This window comes from Palaemon carinicauda, chromosome 41 (assembly GCF_036898095.1).
Source record: "Palaemon carinicauda isolate YSFRI2023 chromosome 41, ASM3689809v2, whole genome shotgun sequence".
In the NCBI taxonomy this organism is placed as follows: Eukaryota; Metazoa; Arthropoda; class Malacostraca; order Decapoda; family Palaemonidae; genus Palaemon; species Palaemon carinicauda.
In genome coordinates this window covers 3,564,474-3,586,877 of record NC_090765.1, presented here as the reverse complement: position 1 = coordinate 3,586,877, position 22,404 = coordinate 3,564,474, and the positions used below count along the sequence as shown (strand labels likewise).

The window sequence follows — 22,404 nt, the reverse complement described above, 5'->3', positions numbered from 1 at the left end:
GTTCTCTGGATCCTATCATAGACCTGATGGACTCCTGGTTCTCCTTCAGCCTGTCGTCCATGACGGCTCTAATCAGTCGGATCAATTCTTGAGTGGAAGAAGAAGGATCCGGGGTCGAGGAGGTAGACGGAATAGACACTTCCGTCGGTGTAGGAGTAGGAGGGGGGATGGACGGAGGAGCGACCTCTTGCTCCGACTCGGCGTATTCCACCTTGTCTTCGTCATCTTCGGCTCCTTGAGCCATAAGCGTTTTCTCCGTGTCTTCCGAGACATCCGAAATCTGTTCGTCATCTTCGGAATCCAAACGGCACTCGTGCATGGACTGAGCCATGACTACATCAGGTTCCACCGTAATTTGGACAGTGGGGATCACGTCTTTGGGTACCACTGAATCAGGGGAGGCCTTAGGGAACAAAAGTGACCTCAGTTCTTCGGTGGCCAGGTAAGGTCCGGTAGCATTTTTCTGGAAGCCACGCACCCACTTGCGCAGCTTTTCACGAGAAATGTCTCTGATCTCCGCTGAGGGAGGGTTATGGAAGGCTTCAACTAGGTGAGCCTGACACACCGTACAGTTCAGTGGATTCCAAAACTTCAAATCCCCTTTCTTGTCTGCACAAGGGGCGTGAGTCCTGCAAGCCGTATGCCCGTAAAACTGCGGGCGTTTCACAGCGCAGAAGGCGAAATCACACTTCATCTGCTCCTCCTGTGGAAGAAAGAGAAAATGAGTATGGGGGAGTCATAAGAATGGCTCTTAAACTAAGTTAATATTAATTATTAATTTTAACTTAATGAAAGGTGTGATGCATAGAGATTGAAATAGTAAAGGAGAACATACTCCATGCATCTCGCCCGGCTGGTTACCACAAGCTTGGTCCCTGGATAATCCGAGTGACCGAAGGCACCGGATATAATTCCTTAGAGTTCCATAGTATATTGGAATTCCGTGGAAAAAAACCCAAGGGCAAGATTGGGACCGAGATCATTCGGTCCCAAGCTAGGGGCTAGAAGGCCTCTTTTAAGGTAACTGCTTCTGGCAACCAGCCGTGCTAAGATGCACGCAGCATGCTGGAATTTAGAAGAATGCAAAGAGACAGCATGATCACTAACAGAACAGTACCAAGGTACTGATCTTAATAGTAGAAACAGTCTATCTGTTTGCGATATAGGGCTATCATTGTCATATGATAGCTATAAGAAGGGGGTGCAAGTATTCTTGACGCCTCCGGGGGTATCCGGCAAGCCGCCGGCATGCCGGAGTTCGCTCCAGCAGAGATTCTGGCATTAGGACAGACAATGTTTAAAGTCAGTCATAAACCAGGTTGGCGGCCGCCGGCACAACGGCGGCACGCCGGCAGGGAGCGGCGGCTCCGGCAGTCGGAGGATGCCGGATTGGTGACTGGGATAAGGATGGTTAAAGCTGTACCGGGTTGCCGGCAGTAGATGCCGGCACTCCGGCGGCCGACCGGCGAGCGGACGACAAGCTAGGAGGAGGAGAGCCGCCGGTAGTAGCCGGCGGCAGCCGGCAGTCCCTCGGTACACGGGGGGCTGGCGGCAAGGTTAGGGAGAGTCACCAAGGTAGGAGGCAGGTATTGCCGACAATAGAGGCGGCAAGAGACCGGCACCCGGATAGGGAGAGAGACAGGGGGGAGGGAAGGAATGCAGGAAGTACCGTCATGGACTCCGGACATCCCCCCCTCCCCTGAGAGGGTGTACCCATGATAGAGGCAGGCTCTAACATCCAGGAGCAGGGGTCACTGAGGACCGGGAGCAAGGTAGCCCAAGGGAGGGCTAGGGGACACCCAAAGGGGGGGGAGGCTCCCATATGCAGAACTATTCTAGCAACTAACCTTATAGGACACTATGAAGGTATATGTACCAGAGCGGACTGCACATGGAAGCTCGGGTAGCCCTACTATTCCACCCTAGGGAGGAGTTGTAGGACAGGGGACAGATGGGTATAGACTAACCTAAGCATAGGCTAGGCTATACAAGAGATAGGTGGGGAGGGAGAAGAGAGAAGTCTTCCAAGGAAGGGTTTCTGTACCAGAGCGGCCACTAGGGAAAGGGAGGACACTCCCTAACCTAAGATCAGGCAGATCGGCTAAAACGGTGCATGAGTACAGTTTCAGCATGGAACAGAGAAACCTTCCTAACCCAACCTAGAGCAGGGCTAAAAGTCCTGAACTAGGAAAGGAAGAAGACATATCGCTATCGCAGGAAAGTCATAGACGATCCTAGCCATAGAGGTAGGGCTAGCCTAACCTCACTCTCGGACGCAACCCTAAGGGAGGTTCATTCCCTTAGGGAGGACAGAGAGGCGATATATACTCTATTAGACAATTGATCCCTTTACTCAGAAAAGGAATCAAGGCTAATTAGAGGGAATGCCAAGGCAGGGGATGAAGGAAGCATATAGGGGTCCTACCAGTAGGTTAGGTTAGAAAGAGTCACTGACTAGCCTATCCCCTATATGGTCCCTGAAGGCGAAAACATTTGCATCACTGTCAAAAGTATTGTAAAATAATGCCACTATCTTCATAACTTAGCCTAGGATCACTAATAAATCATGCATGAACACTTGTATGTAGGCTCCTGGCCTGGGGGCTATAGTAGCCGACTGGTATGAGGTCAATCGATGACCGATAAAAAGCGTCTAAACACGATATAAAAGTTCCTAGCTATGAAGACTAAATAAACTAATGTAATCGATTAGTAAATAAGGCCGGAAAACGTTGTTGTGGCTAACTAAATAAGGCATGCATAACAACAACGACGCCATAAAATGGCGGGTCCGGTAGAGGCACAGCTCTGCCACAAAACAGCAATTATCTCGGAAAGTAATATTTACTTTACGGCCAGAGCTTAATTAAACAATACTGGAACCTTGTACTCAACTTTCCAGAAGAAGGCGAGGCTGAAGGTAACGACATAACGAAGATGCAAAACGATAAAGTTAACACAGGGAAAATCCGTCTAAGTAGGGCAGCTACTAAACAAAGGATGGAGACGGGCGTGACGTCATTTGAGCAATGGCGTCCGTTTGTTTACGTCTCGAGTATCAGTAGTAGCCACGAGTGAGATTGGCTGTGGAGCGGCTCCCAGCTATTCTCAGCCCTTACACACCGAAGCATTAACTCTGTTCGGGGTGAAGATAGCTATGTGGCGCGTTCAGACATGCGTCCCCTGTTGAATTACGATGTCTTAAAGGGAAACCTTTGAGATACTCGCTCCAGAAGTTAGAATTCTGTGATAACCTGTGGTTAAATTCTCTGGGAATATCTTAGTAGTCTTATACCCAAGGAAGCTACCAAAAAGGAACCTTCCATCAGGACGCCATGGCTTGAGCCCAAAAATGAGACATTTCTTCGGTAAGTGGGGGGTATCTATGAGTGTCGTCTGCTCACTACCCCCAGTCCAACGGGCGGGCAGAAGCTGTTGTGCGCACCGCCAAATGAACATTAATGGGCAATACTCTACCTGATGGAGGGCTAGACAATGACAAGGTAGCTCAGGCGATATTGCAGTATAGAAATACACCATTACGTGGTATAGATAAGTATCCTGCACAGCTGGTCATGGGTCGCTAACTTCGAGATTCCGTGCCAATGTTAAAAAGTTATCATTTTGTCACCGAGCATTGGTCGGAAACTTTGTCCGCGCGAGAGAGGGAAAGAAGCGTTGTTGAGCAACGAATATCATCCAAGTATAACGAGAAAGCCAAGGATCTTTCCCCCTACAAATAGGTGAGAGGGTAGCTATCCAGGATGTGACTACACGAGCCTGGAATAGAAGCGGGGTGGTTATTGAAAAGAATAGCTACCGCAGATATCGCATAAGGTTAGACGGGAGCGGAAGAATTTCAACAAGAAATCGCAAGCATTTGAGATCCCTGCCCCCCACACCACCTGAGGGAGAACCTACTCCCACCGCCTCGGGAGAGGCTGGCCCAGTACCCACCCAGGAGAGAAGTAGCACTAGGGTACGTCGTCCTCCGCAATGGCACGATGATTATATTACAGAGTAATTCATTTTAGTTGTGTTTAATAAATATCCCCTAAACATGTCAAGTTCTGTGCGTATACTTTAATCCTGATTATTTGGGTTTAATAAGTGTTCCTCTTGTCATGTTTACCATTCATGTATGTTCCAGCGCTGTGTCCGAAGGACTATCTTTATTATAGCTGAATTCCTTTTGCTTCACATGTTACCACCTTTACCAGTTTTATTATTTTTGCAACTAAAAGGAGAAATCTGTACTTATGTTTTAAATATACTATGTTTGCTTTGAATGGGGAGCTTTGATCTTAAAGGGGAGGTGTAGGAATGTTCAATTTGATGTACGATATGTTTTCCCTGTTGTGTGTATCTCTTTGCACGGGGTTCAGGAAAAGACACAAGTCAGTTCCCGCTCATCCCTTGATCTATAATCAACTCTTGTACATTAAAGGAATCAACTGTTCCCGAGTATGTCTTAACCTGCTTACATAGCCAAAACACAGCCAGTCTTAGAAGAACTCAAGCTGACAAGATAGGAAGCAGACAGAAGTCCTCTGTCTAGATAGGCTAATCCGGCAAGGGAATCAAGACTGCATAGCAAGAGGGATATCTCAAGCTGTTAAGACAGGAAATAGGGACAGAAGGCGATACCTCTTCCTAGATAAGCTAACCTAGCAAGGGAGTCAGACTCTATAGCAAGAGGGATATAGCACTGAAAGTGAAGTTGCAGACATAGAACAGGCACTGCCAAGGTGGCAGAGGAGGACCCCAAAGGGTACCAACTCTACATCTAAATAGGGCTAGGCCATAGGGAGAACTGTGTAGGCAAGCCTAGCCCACCGATCGGGTGAGGGAAAGCTCAAAAGCTAGGATGAGATGAATAGACAAGAACATAGTTCCCAGTATAGTCAGATTATGTCCTAACTAGGAAAGGGAAGGGGGCAGAGAAACACCAAAGTGTGGTCTCTAAGGAGGCAAAGATATTTTAAACAGGGGGGGAAAAAATCTCACTTACCAAGGCCAGGAAAGACAGCCCACTACTAGGCACACTAACAGTCACAAAGAAGGGGATAGAAGGTGGTGGTGATGGGAGACAGAGAATGGTGAGGCAGCATGACAGGAAGGGCCAACAGCAACATTGATCCAAAGGGTTTGCCGTGATAGGGCACAATGACAAGTCCTCACAACCAGGCATAGCCTATCAAAGGCTAAGAGAGAAGCCTGATAATGGTTTAGACAGCACAAAAAGGTCTACTAGTCAGCATCAGAACATGAGGCAAGGCGTTCCAATGGATAAATATAAGTAGATACAGGGAACAGGATCCCAAGACCTGTGCCGCCTCGCCAAACATATAGGCTGATTGGAAAGTGAAAACAGTCACCCTAGGACAAGTGAGAACACTATCCAACTCCCAGAAGGACCTTCAAGACCACAGCTCCCCACTGTGAACACTTTAAAATGATTATATAAAACATTTCTACTGTAAAATGACTAAAACCGAACAATTCTGAGCGATTTGGAACATGATGCAATGGCGTTGACCGCATGCCGTGCTCAGAACAATAAAAGCATGCAATTCGAAATAAACATGGTATGGAGACTTTAAATTCTCCAACAATCGAAAAAGGGGTACTCGACTTGGTCGATGAGGAAGAACTGAAGCATCCATGATCGAAAATCAATTTTTAAGCTAAGAAAAACTAGTAGAAACTCTCCAAGTGACCGTCAAAGATGATGACTGCTAAGGGGAATGGTTCAAAGGGAAATGTGAGATTTTTAGCACATCGAGATTGGGAGTTGGAATGGGTCTCTCGCCCACATATCCTACCCTCACCTTTCCTTCAAGACAAGGTTAACTCTATTCGGGGAAGGATAACCATAGCTTATTATTAACACATCCCTGATTTATACACATCTCTCTGGATATTCGCACTGGAAGTTAGAACTCTATTGATACCTCTAAGGTACAATTTCTCTGGTATATCCCTCGCTGAAATATACAAAGTAGAAGCTGCCAATGAGGAACTTTCATCGACGACATGGCTATCTCACCCAAAAATAATGGGCCATATTATCAACGCTAAGTTAACTAATTGTACAATGCAGGATAGCAAATTGTTTGGGATGTATCCATTATCTTCACTTTTCAAACATATTTGAGTCTAGGCAACAAAAATTTTATATTTTAACTTTATCCCCATTTCTCATACGCATGCAGCAATGAAAACCCCTGCTGTACGGGAAAGTTTTTTTTTAATTCCTGATTAAAATGATTACTGCTTTGGGACTCGCTACATAATTGGATGTATTCAGGATAGGTTTAATTTAAAACCAATCCTTTCAATGCTATAAATATTTAGTTTCGGTATTGGAATACAACAGATCTCATAATTGTAAAACCAAATAGGCCTTATACCAGGTCTCGTAATTGTAAGACAAAGTAGGCCTATAATCTTTGTTTCTGCCAATTTTCATGTTCATATCTGCTGTAAGCACACTAAAATTAATGTCAGATCTTTGCTCAGACAGAATCTATAAAGTTTACAATGCTTCCAGAAGGCTAAAATCACAGCCAAATCTTTGCTCAGACAACCTCTATAACGGTCACACTTCCAGAGCTAAAATCTCTTGTCAGATCATTGCTATTATTCATTAAAAAAAAAAAAAAAAAAAAAACACTCAAAGATAAAGTGGATAATAAAAGACGGCATTTTACTATGGCCTATATACAGAAAATGTTATTTAAAAATATTTTATAAAAATATTTCATTCCCCACAACAATGGACGGTAAATTTTGCATGTGGTATAGCTGCCAATGCAATACTTTATATGTCTTGTATTTTACCAGAGTAAGTAAAGGCATAAAAAATACCTTTAAATATTTAGGTATTTTTTATGGAACATAACAAATACTTAACATTTTCAGTTCTAATACTGCATACTAACAATCACAAATTTTCAGACTACATTAAATATTACTTTCAAAGAATAGAATATATTCTTTAATATACTAGTTTTAATGTGGAATATACAAATGTAAAAAAAGGAAAAAAAAAACTATGAATTTCAATATTTTACCTATAAAGTCAGCTGTAAAAATTTGGGACTTCTATATACAATAAATGATTTTATCAATACTGTATTGAATTTCAAAATCATCTTGCCTGATTTTGTATTTGTGACAAACAAGAAAACCAAAAAGATCAAATTTACTGGTAAAATATTACATACAAAAACACCATAATCATCTAGATATGTATTACAGTACTGTACTGTATTAGTAAAACTGTTACCTTAGAAAGTGATATGGACGGCTAAAATTATCACATTTTTCGGTACTCGTTCATCAGAGAATCTTAAAATTAACAGGTCTATTAACAACTTTTTCTTAGTAGCTATTATGTGGCATTCTTGTGTTCACAGACACATTGTACTGTTATTAATCAGATTTGATTAAGAGCTAACTCCTTACTTCAGCAAAATAAAATCAACAAGCCTAAACATAATTATAATTGCTTAGAGAAAACATAACTCAACATCACCATTACTCAACAAACTAAACCCCTCATAACCAATGAGACTTAATCGAATTTAATTGAGATTCACATATGCTCCAAAGGATATGAATCTAGGTATGCCTTCATGATTAGCTTGGGTCAACTAAAATCATCAAATATATCTCATTAATATAAGCTTATTTGAGCAAGTGCTACTATTGACTATTGTGCTTGTAACTTTTGATACAAGACATAACATCCCCTATTTACGCTTCACGACCTAAGTGTTAGGACTTTAAAGTTACCGTACTTATTTAGCACCTTGGGCCACATCCTGTATACCATTTGACTAAATTGCTGAGGCAGTAAGAAGTCATACAACAATTTTAATACCCTATAAAGCACAAAACTTGAAATTTTGTATCACTTATGAACTTGTAGAAATTTTTTTCAGAATTGCACTAAGTTTACCTAGAACAAAAAGTTTTATAGAAACTATTCAAGAACTAAAAGAGAAACTAAAAAAACTTTTGTTGTTCAAGGGTATGGTGATTTTAGCAAATAAATACAAGAAAATTAAAGAATGGAAAGCAACTTTGCTCTTAACCTAAATTTCTATATGTACTGTATAATACAAATTACTATAATGATAAAATTTGAATAAAATAATACTCAGTATAATCAATTTACTCAAAAACTTTCAAGTCTCAGATAGTTTTCTTCATGCAAGTTACCAAACAATTATACCAATACTATATCTTGATACATCTTGAAACGGAAAAATTCAAATACAATCTAAATTACCTCCTCATAAAATACAATCAGATGCAGGTCTCTACAACAAGGTCACTCATACATCACCGAAACAATCACCAGCAATATCAAATTGTATGAAAGTATTACTCATATTCTAAAGGAAAACTACTTTAACTTAAGAACCTACAATGATGGAATAGAAACATGTTATGTATTTGTGCACAAAAAAAATGACAGGCATCTTGCCTTGCCAATATAAGAGTTAATAAACATTTCTAAATCATAATAAACTACTGATTGTGAAAAATCTAAGTGATGATACAAAACCAGAAATTCATCAACTGCTTCCATTCAGGAAAAGTAAGCACTTAACTACAGCATATATAAATGAATGCTTTCAAAAATCTGATTTCTTTTACCATTTATTACCTGTGACACAATGTTAAAAGTCAGTTATTTTCATATAAACCTTTCCACGTACACTATAAAACAAAATTAGTTGTTCAAGTTTTTAAATATAGCCATGTGATGCCATCTCGTGTGCAAACTGTCCTTGTGGCTCCATGTGCATTACGTTGGAAGCCATTCTCTTCCGCTCCCGGGCTTCATAAGTCTCCTGAAAAGAAAGGTAAGAGTCAGTTTGACAAGCTCCTCTTTTCAAACTTACCTTGGGTTCAAACTGCAAGAAATTTTTATAAACTTTCTACAGTAGCTTTCTAAACTTATGGAATTAAAATAAGCAGGAATTGAGGCACCAATGGAATTATGGCATCTAGCGAGAGGAAAGTAAATTATCTTTAAAAGCCCTATATTTAGGATTAAAATAAAATTGGAACCAAGCAATCATGTCCAAAATCGCTTACATATCTAATAAATCTTTATGTAAGAAATCTACAGTATATGTATGCAGAGCCCTATTTTAAGTAGCTGGCTATATTTGAGTTAGAGATTTTTGGATTGTTAGTCTAAGTAGACAGTAAGAAGTACATTCTATTCAGTTCAATTACCAATGAAACTATTACATGATTAAGAGTGCGCACTGTGATGTACTGCACTGTTTTTCTTTTGTTCAAAATTTTATATTTTCACATATATTGTACAATACACCAGTTTTATAAAGCAGCACTGGTTTAAGTCTGTCACCTGAGATACAAACACATAAGTTTAACTAAGCTAGACCTGTTTCAGATTGCTTTCACTTTCACAATGATGTACTGTGAGAATTTTATTCTCTGAAAATTAATTTTTAGTACACAATATTATATCAGAGATATTTCAGAGGATTAGACCTTAGAAATTGTCATTAAGTTCTAAAATACCAACGAAAACATATTCAAAACATAATTAACTGCTAACGAAAACATAATTAAAACAATTAAAGTCCAAAGATTACTTCTGTCAGCATTAGGGTTTTGTTACAGGCAGCTTTTACGAATAAGCATATAATCTGACATAAAGGCCACCTTAATCTAACGACAATATTATTACTGCATTATTATTACTAGCCAAGCTACGACCCTAGTTGGAAATACACGATGCTATAAGCATAAGGGCTGGGAATAATAGCAGAGCGAGGAAATAAAGAAATAAATAAAAGACATGAAAAGTAATAAATAATTAATAAAGTTACCTTAAGATCAGTAACAACACTAAAATTTATCTGACATATAAGAGGAGAGACTTATGTCAGCCTCTCAACATAAAAACATTCGCTACAGGTTTGAACTTCTGAAGCTCCACCGATTCAATAGCTTGATGTGGAAGATCACTCCCCAATTTAGTCACAGCTGGAATAAAACTTCTAGAATATTGTGTAATATTGAGTCTTATGATGGAGAATGCATAACTGAATGCAGTGGATGAACAGTTATAAGAAATTCAATAGACTGCAAGTTCTTATTCAACAAATTAAAATGAGAGTCGGTAGCTGAAGACCAGACAGGAGAACAATACTCAAAACAAGGCAGAATGAAAGAATTAAAACATTTCTTGAGAATAGAGCGATCATCGAAAATCTTAAAAAGACTTGATTAATCAAACAATTTTTGTAAAGGAGTCATATAGAGTTAGAGAAAACTTATCAATAAAGAGATCTGGATGTTGAGAAGCCACTGTCCTCTACCTACTTACAATCATACTTTGAGTTCTGTTATGGTTTAACTTTATGCCTCATAATTTGCACTAATTTTTGCAAGATCTCTATTAAGGGATTCAGCAACCCCAGATCTACATTTAGAATATGGAACCGAGGCAGAGAGAGTAGCATCTATGAAATGAGGTAGTTTTCTAGGCCAAACCACATACCTGTATGTGGATATAGTATGAAAAGTAATGGGCCAAGAACACTACCCTGAGGAACACCAGTTATCATATTCCTTTACTAACTATGATGCCTATCAACGACTCCTCACAATCTATTACTGAAAAATTCAATAGTGATACTAAGAAATGACCCACCTACTCCCAACAAGAAGCAGCCTCTCAATAAGCTGACCTTCGAATCTAGATTAACAACATTTAACTTCAGGACCTGGAGAAACATTATATATACGACAGAAAACATTTGTTGATATATATGACAGAAAACCTGTATATTTCTAAATTATGACAAGTGTGTTTCTGCATTGTAAATAATGCAGCTGACCTCATGCTTGAAGCAGAATCTAAGGAAGAGGTGGTAAAAGAGCCCAAGGTAATGGAAATCCTATGGCAAAAGCAAAGTATGGAATGGAGATGAAAGAAACCCCCCAAAAAATACTATCCAGAAAATGGTCAAGTGGTTATCTTGTGAATGGTGGGGTGAACTCTAAAATGTTTACTAAATGTAACAGATGGTGTCAAAAGAGGAACTCTGGATTACAAACTCCACATGAAGCAGTTTTAAAATGCTTAAAATTTATACCAAGTAAAAATATGGGAAGATAGAGAAGTTAAGAACCTTCTTGTGATAGATAAGTAGATCCTAGAAGAGGTTCCTGGCTAGCAAAACTTCGAACACCACTGAAGTTAAGAAGTGGGATTAGCAGGCTTATTTTCCACTTGGAAGAACTTGTCTACTCTGTCTGTGGAAAAGTTAAAAAAAAAAAAGCTCCGGAGTATAAGTCATCTTAGAAGCAATACCGTCCAAAGACAATAGAATAAGAATCATCAGCAATTAATGGATCAATCCTTTCAGATACAATTCATCAATAGGCTTTCTCAAAAACTGAAGATACCTCACCTTCATGCTCATGCTCAGTAGAATTTTCCAAACTGGAAACATCAAGTCATCCCATTTGTTTATAAAGTTTTGAGCCTGCACTAGAAAAGGAATCTGTTTTGGCAGTAGAGATACTAGCAATCCCCATTAACTGGGTAAAATTTGAGATGACCTAGTGGTAGAGCCTAAAAGAAACCGATACTAATTGTCCTTGAAACATGATGCAACCGTTTATCAACTCCAAACGAAGCTTTTATGGATTTTTTTATTACCCTATATCTTTAACATTATCGAAGGTTGAGGAAAGGAAAGGTTAAAGGTTTCTGAGACCACAACCATGTTTACATTTAGTCAGCTGATGTTTATAAGCAAGACACATCGTTTCAGGTTAGAGTGCTTTCAGTTTTACGAATTCCTTTTTAAAGTACCAGTAATACCTAATACAATATCAGCAATAAAAATAAAATAAGGATGCATGGAGATTAGGGTAGGTAAAGTACTGAGCACAAGCTGGGTTAGTAAGCGTCAGAGATGACTAGCCTAGGCCTACGGGAGGTTTCAAACTTCACCTACAATTCATAAGATGCAGGATAATGTTTTGAGCCAAAGTTTTGGGGGAAAAAGTGTGTCCTATAGGCCATCAAATACAGTAACTGCAAATCACAGTCCACAGAAACCATCTAATTTTCCACTTTATTAGTAAATGTAAACAAAGGTTGCTCATGAGCATTTATCAGAATCCATTCTGCCAGCCCAAGCCAGATGTCATTTGATAAAGTACGGCTCAAGGAGAGACTATAAACTCAAAAATGTGCTGTGTACCAATAGAACACTTACTGACAGGTACACCCAACTACTGAACACAAATTGAGGAGTTAGCCTAGGATTAGAATTAAGGCAGGTTAGAAAAGGATAGCCACCTTTACCATATGGCTTACTAGGATTTTGATTCTGTACAAACATAGCAAAATTAATAAAGAGTTTATGAAGCTCATTACTATCAATAACTGCTAGTTTTGTTATAGCCCATAATGTACAGTATCAGATATATCACTTTCCCAGTAATAAACCCATAAAGTCTTATATAGCCTTTCCCCTGAATTAAAAGAATTTTCTTTTGCAATTTAAATCTCTTACATGAACACCTACTTACTAAAGGTAATCCTTCATAATAGGAACTGAAAGGGAACTCAAATTGCTATACACCACCATATGATCCTAATATCACCCTAAAGGGGTGAAGACAATTAAAAGGAAAGAAAACATGATATTTTTAGTTATAATTTATGGTAGATATTGAGTTTTATTCAGCTCAGCTTCAAGAGAGGAACAAGATTAATACCAGGGCAAGTTTACAGAAATAAAAAAAACTAGAGCTTTGATCAGTAAATAGAGAATCTGTGTACAGAAGTGTACTGTAAATTTAAATAAATTAAAATGTGTAAATATATAAAAGAATTTAGTGAAATTACAGAATCCCATTTCCAGTTTCATAGGAATGTGTTTAGAAGTATCAAGCAAAATTGAAACAATGCAAAAGTGGAAAAGTTGGTAAAAGTATTTAAACCAATGGCAAAAAGCACATGACTCAGCTAATTTGGGGTGCCTCAATATATCCAGAAATAACCTGACTAAACTGGAATTCTCTTTAATCTTACAGTCTGACCACTAAAGGGGGTTCCCTTGTCAAAGTATGTCAATAAGAAACAGGAAGCAGTAATAAAGTTTATAACAAATTCTCTGCACCGTGTACAGTATAACAATTTTTTTAAACAGGTAACATATGGCTTATCATACTATATTTCTTTAACTTTGTATGACTCTTAAAATTTTATATGTGATTCTCAACAGCAGATTTACTTTAGAGAAACAATTAAGTCTGTGTCTCCAACTGCACAAAAAAATGGCTTATTGAGAAAGTCTTCAAGATTTTTGGTGCTCAATCTATTCTGAAGAAGCGTTTTAATTCTTTCATTCTATCTAGTTTTGAGTACTGTTCTACAGTCTGGTCTTTAGCTGCTGATTTTCCATCTTAATTGTAAGACAGGAACTTACGGTCTATTGCATTTCTTATTCCTGATCTAGAAATTAATCTTTGGCACTGTTGTTCAAATAGTTCATTATGCATTTTGCATAAGATCTTTCATAATTCTGACCACCCTTTACATTCAGATCTTCCTGGACAGTTTATTAAAATATTTTATTTTAATATTTCATTACTTCTTATATCATTTATTTATGTCCCTCTTTCCTTTCCTCACTAGGCTATTTTTCCCTGTTGGAGCGCTTGGGCTTATAGCATCTTGCTTTTCTAACTAGATTTGTAGCTTGGCTAGCAATAATAATAATAATAATAATAATACTAATAATAATAATAATACTTTACTTTTCATAACATGCAATATTACACACGTCATAAGGAGTTGCATAATTATTTGTGACTGATAATGTATTATGTCTGATTTATCGGTATGGAGAACTATTTTTCACAAATATAAAGTACACATTTTATACAAAATAATTAAAATACATTAGTTATGACAACCGAAAAATTTAGCAATGCCATTAAATGCATAGAAAATTGTCCCTACAAAGAACTTCCTAATTAATGTACCAGATGGCTATGTCAAGCCTAAAATACTTAAATTTTATGATTGGATAATTTTAAGACCAAAATTATGGGATACCCAGTATGATAGTTTAGTAAAATATCATAATTCATGATGAAACTGAAGTCTACAAATACTGTATATCCTTGTATTTCTCATTTTATTATGAATAACTCCTGCAAAATTATCTACAAACTATCTGTAACAAATATACTTTTCAAATACTTACTCAAATACCGTGATGCAGAAATATAACTAATACACATGTGCAATTGTCATTACAAAACCAAAAGTGAAAAAGTTTTCTTTCAACTTACATGAAGGAAAGTTAGTCCCGCAAAGGCATGAATTCCTCCTGCTACAATGGCAAAAGCATAAGACCACGAAAGGTAGTTGAAATTGGGATTCAATAACCAATCACGTGACCAGCACATGACACCAAAGACTAGCACAGCAAAGAAGATAGATACAACTGAAAAAAAAAAAAAAATCACATTAAGGTGAATTGTGGTACTTTTGAACCAAGATTCATAATTCCTCTCTGGATACATACAATTTTTATAGTAAATTATATACACTGTTGCTTCAAAGGGACTCCAATTATTTGCATGAAATTGATGAGTAAAAAAAATGCTGTATAGTAATGTTATGATGTACAAAAAAAGGGGTTTTGATGAAGGGAAAACCTATTTTTGGGGAGGTGCTTTGTGGTCTCCAAGGATTCTTCTGTGAAAGGCTAGAACAGGGAGTCAAAAACAAACGAAATACCAAAGAAATATTGTCTCCCGTGCTTAGGGCCAGTGTATCAATGTGCAAACCACAGATTCAGTATGTATAAGAGACCTTTGAGTTCAATCTTAATAGAAATCAATACAGCACCTCAAATGCTGAAAATTGTTTGCTATGGGCAATGTCATTACTATGTCCACACTTCACAGAAAAGGCCCATCCTCACTGGTAGACAATACTACCGGCGTATCACTTTACGACCAACAACAACTTTTTGGTTCGTAATAATACCAACGACGACTCTTTAGTGTCTCTTCTTCCAAGCGCAAAAGACCGAATGTTTACATTGACAGCAATCAGTTTTTTCTCTTTTTGTTAATTAACATGAAAATCAGAGTATGAATTTAGGCTAAATGTGCCGGCAGTTGAGCAATTGCGTGCTTCTTATTCCGGTTTGTTTGGCTTGGCTAGCAGTGATGCTGGCTTCTTGTAAACATGGATGGGCTTTAATTGTCAACTATTTTCAGTGTTAAAATTTGACATCCCTTTCTAATTGACTGGTTAATTCGGATTCATTTCATTTTTTTCTTTATTTTAGCTTATATAGCTTAATAACTTTCCCCATTTGGTTAAATTTTCGAATGTTTGGAATTTAACCCTTTTACCCCCAGGCTATTTGGAACTTTTCAACCCTTAACCCCCAGGGGTTATTTTTTTCAAGCACATTTTGCAGTATATTTTTTTTAAATTGCTCTAACAGCCTTAATTTTCATCATAAAGAGGTCAGGTTGGTCTCATTCTCTTGGAAAATGCCTGAAGTTTCTCAAAAAATTATAAAAAATATGCAAAAAAAAAAAAAAAAAAATGTAAATAGCAGTTTTTTGCAAGGACGTACCGGTACGTCCATGGGGGTAAAGAGATGACTTTTGTGAAACGTACCAGTACGTCCTTTGGGGGTTAAAGGGTTAAAGTACCGTCATCATTCGTTTTTTCACCAATTATTATGGTTAGCATCATAGTGAGGAGCTGCAAATAGTTCACTGGTTTATAATTTTAGAAGATTCCCTGACCCAACTTTAATGTTATCATTAATTGTCATAGAAGTTATAACTTTGGTGAGCTTAGGTTAGAGGGGAGGATTCATCAGATATATGGACTATATACAGTATAATAGATCATTGGTCTTTATCGCAGTAATAAAACCTAGTAATGTGTAACAAGAAAATTAATTTGAATTAGGTGATAACATATTAATTAGATAGTAATCTTACATACAGAAATGGGTATGTGTATAATAAGATAGTTTGTGGTGAGTCGTTACCTCCACTCCCCCAATGGCCAGTAGGAAAGTTTTCAATTCATTCCTCAATATTCAACTGATTTGGATATTGGAGGGAGGAGAGGGAAGTACAGTGGTACCAAATATGGTTGGCTAAATATCACACAAGGTTGGGCTGAAGGTAAAAAGAAGAAAGACAGAGATGATGAGAACAGAGTATGCAATGAAAAATGAAATATCATTGGAAGGAGAAAGGATTAATGAGGTAGAATCATTTAAGTATTTAGGAACTATTTAGGAACTATGATCTCCAAAACAGGGTCTTAAGAATTTGAGCCTAGTGAAAGATTGATTAAAGTAAATCAGACAGTGGCTAGGTTAAATAAAATTCGAAAATCAAATCGCCTGAAATTAAATATAAAATTCAGACTATAGGCCTATATCAGTTTGGTGAGATCGGTGTTACTCTATGGACATGAGTCATGATATGCCAATGAAGCAATCTCCAATAGATTTAGTAGATTTAAGAACAAAGCCCTCAGAAAGATATTGGGAGTTAAAAGGCAGGACAGCATTAGAAATGAAACTATAAGAGATCACTCGAGTGCCATATGTGAATGAGATCATGATGAGGGGTAGATGGAGATGGTTTGAGCATGCTCTTCGCATTCCCCAGGAGATATTAGTTCACCAAATGTTCAGCTGAGCTCTACAAGGCACTAGAAGAGTTGGAATACCCAGGCCAACATGGCTGAGGACTATGAAGGGCAAAGTAGATGATGATGAATGGAGAAGTATTGAATTAAAAGCTCAAGATAGAGACAACTGGCGAAATCTAACTGAGGCCCTTTGCATTAATAGACGTCGGAGATGATGATGATGAAATCTTTAAATCAATACGCCCCATATAAAAAATTTTCTTCCTATTTAAAGACTTGGTAGGCTCACTTGTGTATTTCTTGTCACACACATGGGCTTGTAGACCATTAAGTCAATTATGATGTAGTGATGAATAAGAGTAGAATTCTACCCTGTCTCATTGAAGATAATTTCAAAAATAGTCATTTTGTGAGCCTCTTTCTCATAGTTATGTGACCATGGTATTTTGGGGGGGATGGGGGATATACTACCCCTTTCCAGAGTTTGATTAAATAATGGAGGTTTCAAATTAGAAGTTTCATTACCGATGACTGAAAGCAAAGCAGTGTTTCGGGGATGGACACAATAACCCAACCAACCTGAAGTGATAATTTTTGCTGATTAGGGCTGGACACGAGACACTATAAATTGTTCTACTCTATGTGTTCGCAGTGGATCCATTCCACTTAGAATATGGATACACTTGTGGAAGACTTAAGAGTAATGGCAGTCTTTCTCCTTTCAAAGTGGGTGATAGAAATTGCTGAGATCGTTGAACCCGCTGAATATTTACCCAGCAAGGATCCCAACGATCTCATCTGCTGTGAAATACCAGATTCAACACTTGGGGATTATGGAGTCATGGTGGACATGGCCTTTTTCCTCTTTTTGGATAAGAGGAAGACATAGACACCAAAGAGGAGGTGGCTTTATTGCAGGATTCTTTAAAGGAGGCTTCAGTCTTTTTGAAGTGGTATCCCTCGGGAGATACCCCATTGACTTCATTGCTTTCTAAGTCGGATCCATTTCCGAATTCTGCTAAACATGTTACTGGTCTGCCTAGATTTAGTATGCTTGTATCCCACATGGATACCTTGGTTATTGCCAAGATAGTCGAGACTGATCCGCTCCTTTTACGGTTACCCCACTCACAAGTGCTGTCCTTTCAGATAGTTTATACCTGCCATCTGCTTCCTTTCCGCTCCAGCCTGTGGATTCGGCTGTGGCTGGGCACTGGGGTTACCAGCTTCCTAGGAAGTCTGCAGAGTGGACTCTTCCTTTCTGCCCTATGGATTTGACTGTGGCTGGACCTTTGGGTTACCAACTTCCTAGGAAATCTCCCAGGTGGACTCTTCCTTCCTGCCCTGTGGATTTGGCTGCGGCCGGACCTTTGGGTAACCAGCTTCCTTGGAATGCTCCAGTGGGTGCTCTTCCGAAAAAGATGTTGGAAAACCTCATGAAGTCATCCACAGAGGAATAAAAAAACTGAAGATGATGTAGGAGAATGAAAACAAAAATTCAGGCAAAGTTTTCGACACAATGTTAAGCTTTTTACTACTGATCTTAAAATATAATGCAGCATTAACCTTACCTTTGAGCCTTCTTTATTAGGCAGAAGAAACCACTCCCTATCATGATTCTCTTCAATAAAAAGAAAAACATCCATGACCCCAGCCCTGAATAATGCCTGACCCTCTTGCCTCCCAATCTCTTTCAGCTCTGACAACTTTAGCATGACAAGATAATCTTGATGCTTTTCCTGGCATCACATTAAAATGTCAATAACTTAACACAGTTACTATACATGCACAGTTACTGGTGGGTACTGAACAAAATTATTGTTTAATTAAAAAACCTGATTTAAATAAATTTCTTTAAAAAAATACACTTTAAAATTATATTTTTTTTACATCAGAAAGTACCCCATAGTTTGAGTTGAAACACATGTGATACTGAAGAATTAAGTATCATGTACACTTTGATTCAAACCCTTGGGTCAGCATTGACCATTTTCATTTGTGGTGGCCAAAGATGTTTTAAGTATAGAGAACAGAAATGAAGAGTTGTGAGAGTTGCTATATGCAGAGGATTAGGTGATTACTACTGAAAATGAGAATGACTTACATAGAAGGGTTGTACAGTGAGTGGCAAGAGACATAGAAGAGGGGTGGCTTGAGAGTAAATGTAGATAACACTGAAGCTATGGTGAGTATTAGAGACAGGATAGCCATAAATGAAAGTACAGTAGAAGCCTTACAAAATAGGTGGAACAATTTAAATACTTTGGATCTACTATAAGGCAGGAGGGAGGATGTGAGGCTTCAAGTTTAAAACAGGATAAAAGGAGCCTGAGGGAAGTGAAGGGAGGTAGCAGGTGTGGTATGTGGTAAATGCTAATTAAACTAAAAGTCAAAATCTACAGCACACTAACAAGACCATTGTTAATGTATCTGAAACATGGGCTCCTAGACGAAAAGAGGAAGCAAAGCTTGAGAGAACAGAGATGAGAATGCTGAAAAGCATTATGGAAATATCACATAATAAAGATTACAGAGGTAATAAGATTGTCACGGCTAAGATAGTGTGAGCACTAGTTGAGGATGGATGGGATTGTGAGGAGCCTGTTAAAGAAAGATCAAGAGGAAGGGAGAGAATTAGATGGCTAGATAAGGTGGAGGATGATGTGGAAAGAAGAGGTTCAGCAAAAGAGGATTCCTTTGGTAGATTAGATTGGAGAGGTCGTATCAGGCAACTGACCCTTTAATGTAGGGGTAATAGTGGAAAAGATGATGATACTTGAGATTTATGTTTGGCCTAAAGCCGACAAGGTTCAGAGGGTCTGAGACATCAGGCATCTTGTTTTTACAAGTTGTAATTGCATCCCACTGATCATGCCAACCATGTTGGAGAAGAGCATTTGTTTTGACCTGTTATTGCTGCAATTGGAGATCATTGATGAAGCATAAAAGCAAATTATGATTAAAGGGTTGTAGTAGATAAATTAAACTTATTTCATACCTGTAACTGCCTGACAAATGCAGCAAAAGCCAGTCAAGTGCCACTCATGACGCATGACAAGTTGTAAAGGCATTCTCATAAGTACCATGCTCACTGTTACCAAGGATGTTATGCTTGCAAGCAGGGCGATAGTCATGAATGCTTGAACAGACATGAACCAAGCTGCAAAGACAAAATTAATACCATTAGGGATAAACATAACAATGATCAATACCAACATTTACCTGAAATTCTTCCAATAAGCAATGTCACAGACTTCAGTCTAGATCTAGTGTTATGTCAGAGTAACCTCTCTAGCCTAAGGAGTGTTTCTGGAAAATCCTACCATTTGTAGTTCCCCTTTAATCATTATCATGGTACCCTGTCAAATGTATTTTCAAGATTCGTAAATACACAGTAAAATTTCTTCCTATTTGATGGTTACTTTCCTTGTAATTATTAGCGTAGATGTAAATATGACAAATTTGGAGGTAATATGTATTTTTTTCTATCTATACAAATCAAAGCCCTTTAAAGAAGATAGAAGAGTAAATTTACATTATTCTTAAGAACTAACATTTTATTTCACGTATTTCTGGTCCGAAGTCTTGCGTACATTGTTTTAGTGTGTTAAATGACCATGCAAGATAGGAACAAGGGCTTATGTAATGTTCTCTTATATTTTTACGAGGTATTGCATCATGTTTGAGAGAAAATACTAAATATGCCATACGCTTGGAAGGTTCTCGAGGGCCCTGGTGTTAGGTCTTTATATATCAGCGAAACTGCAGAATATGACAAATTCATAGGTAATTTGTATTTTTCCTAACTATACAAACCTTAGCTATTTAATATGGGTAATTACTTTCGGTGTAGCTGAAATGACGAGCCATTAGAATTTTAACGAGGGTTTACTACCCCACCGCTAGTTAACGGGGGGTAGGGAGGGTAGCTTGCTACCTCCCCTCCCCCTCACACACACCTGTGCTTGAGCTCACTTTGCTTAGAGGTAGGACTTCACGGGGGATAGGGCTAGCAGGCAAGTTTGATTAAATAGCTAAGGTTTGCATAGATAGGAGAAATACAAATTACCTACGAATTTGTCATTTATTCCATAACTGACATACAAACCACGCTATTTAATAGGGGTGACTCACCCCTTAAGAAGGGTGGAAAGTCCCAGTCAGTACTGTACTGGCTTTGCCCGGAGACTCAATATCTGAGTGTCTCAGCACTCAACAAGAAGGAGTCCCTGCACCTCGCTAGAACCTTGCTACGCAAGGACTGTGGCCTACGTAAGCTGTGTGTTTGAAGGTATGAAGTGTGACTCGTCTTAGTTAGTTGACATGTAGTCCTTTAGATGGAAACTTCAGGCTAGGACTCTCCCAATACCACCCCGTCAGGGTATGGGGACGTGACAGTATTAGTTTAATACCAGGAACACAAGGAAACATGGTTTACCTGCAGTGGTTCGAGGTCAGCTGTGCAGAGAAACAAGGATGCTGCTTTCTCCAAGAGGGGAGGATGAAGAAAAGAATAAGGACCAAACATACCTTTTCATTCAAGCAGACTAAGACCGGGTAACAATGCCCTCAACCTTCTGCTACTTGTCCATTAAGGAGCTTGAGGTTTTAAACCAGCTGTTGTGCAGCCACCACAGGGTCGATAGAAAACGTATCGAGACTCCTGTGGATCACGTCTTGCAGGTAGTGGGCTGTGAAGGTCATCTGACGCTTCCACACCCCCGCTTGTAGAACCTGCATCACTGAAAAGTTTTTCTTGAAGGCCAGGGACGTGACATCATGTGCTCTAGGGCGACGTGATGGAGGAGGGTCAGGATTCAGGGACAGATGGATCACCCTACGAATCCATGCGAGATGGTATTCTTGGTAACCCTCCTCTTAAGTCTTCCCAGTGCTCACATACAATGCCTGCACCTGGGGACGAACTGCAGCCATTCTTTTGAGATACAATATAGCCTCAGACTCCTTACTGGACAAAGTAGGAGATGGTCTGGATCATTTGTTACAGAACAAAGACTCGAAATCTGGAAGGAGTCGAACCAAGGGTCCGGCACTCCCGGATTCTGAGTCTTAGCAATAAACTCAGGGACGAATCTGAACATTACATCCCCCCATCCCCTTGCATGGGCGATGTCATAAGAGAGACCATGAAGTTCACTGACTCGCTTGGCCGAGGCCAAAGCTAGTAGGAACACCGTCTTCCAAGTTAGGTGGCGATCTGAAGCCTGGCGTAATGGTTCGTAGGAAGGTCTCTTAAGAGACCTGAGAACTAGAACCACGTTCCATGGAGGAGGTCTCACTTCCGACTGAGGGAAGGTAAGTTCATAACTTCGTATGAGTAGGGAAAGTTCAGCGAAGAAGAAATGTCCACTCCTTTGAGCCTGAAGGCTAGACTTAAGGCTGAGCGATAGCCTTTCACCACCGAGACTGAAAGGCGCATTTCTTCCCGCAAATACACGAAGAACTTGCTATTGCTGGAATAGTGGCATCAAGCGGAGAGATACCCCTTCCACGACACCAACCACAAAAGACACCCCCACTTTGCCTGGTAGACAGATGCGGATGACCTTCGCAGGTGTCCAGACATCCTGCTCGCAACTTAGTTGCGAAAATCCTCTCTCAGCGAGGAGATGCTGGATAGTCTCCAGGCGTGAAGTCGTAGCGAAGCTACGGCTTTG

General features: G+C 39.0%; 2 protein-coding genes across 4 annotated transcripts in view; one reads left to right on the top strand and one right to left on the bottom strand.

The window, feature by feature from the left end:
* The window catches only part of LOC137632570 (uncharacterized), a 261,407-nt gene that overhangs the window by 60,635 nt on the left and 178,368 nt on the right, over positions 1-22,404 (top strand). The window lies entirely within an intron of this gene.
* Positions 8,024-22,404, bottom strand: part of pck (Claudin superfamily protein pickel) — a 44,049-nt gene continuing 29,668 nt past the window's right edge. For all 3 annotated transcript variants that reach the window (XM_068364681.1, XM_068364680.1, XM_068364679.1), the window contains 3 exons: positions 19,725-19,886; positions 14,377-14,531; positions 8,024-8,867 (listed from right to left, as the gene is read on the bottom strand). In XM_068364681.1, the coding sequence (XP_068220782.1) occupies positions 8,763-8,867; positions 14,377-14,531; positions 19,725-19,886 (422 nt within the window). In that variant the 3' untranslated portion in view covers positions 8,024-8,762. The remainder of the gene's footprint in view (positions 8,868-14,376; positions 14,532-19,724; positions 19,887-22,404) is intronic.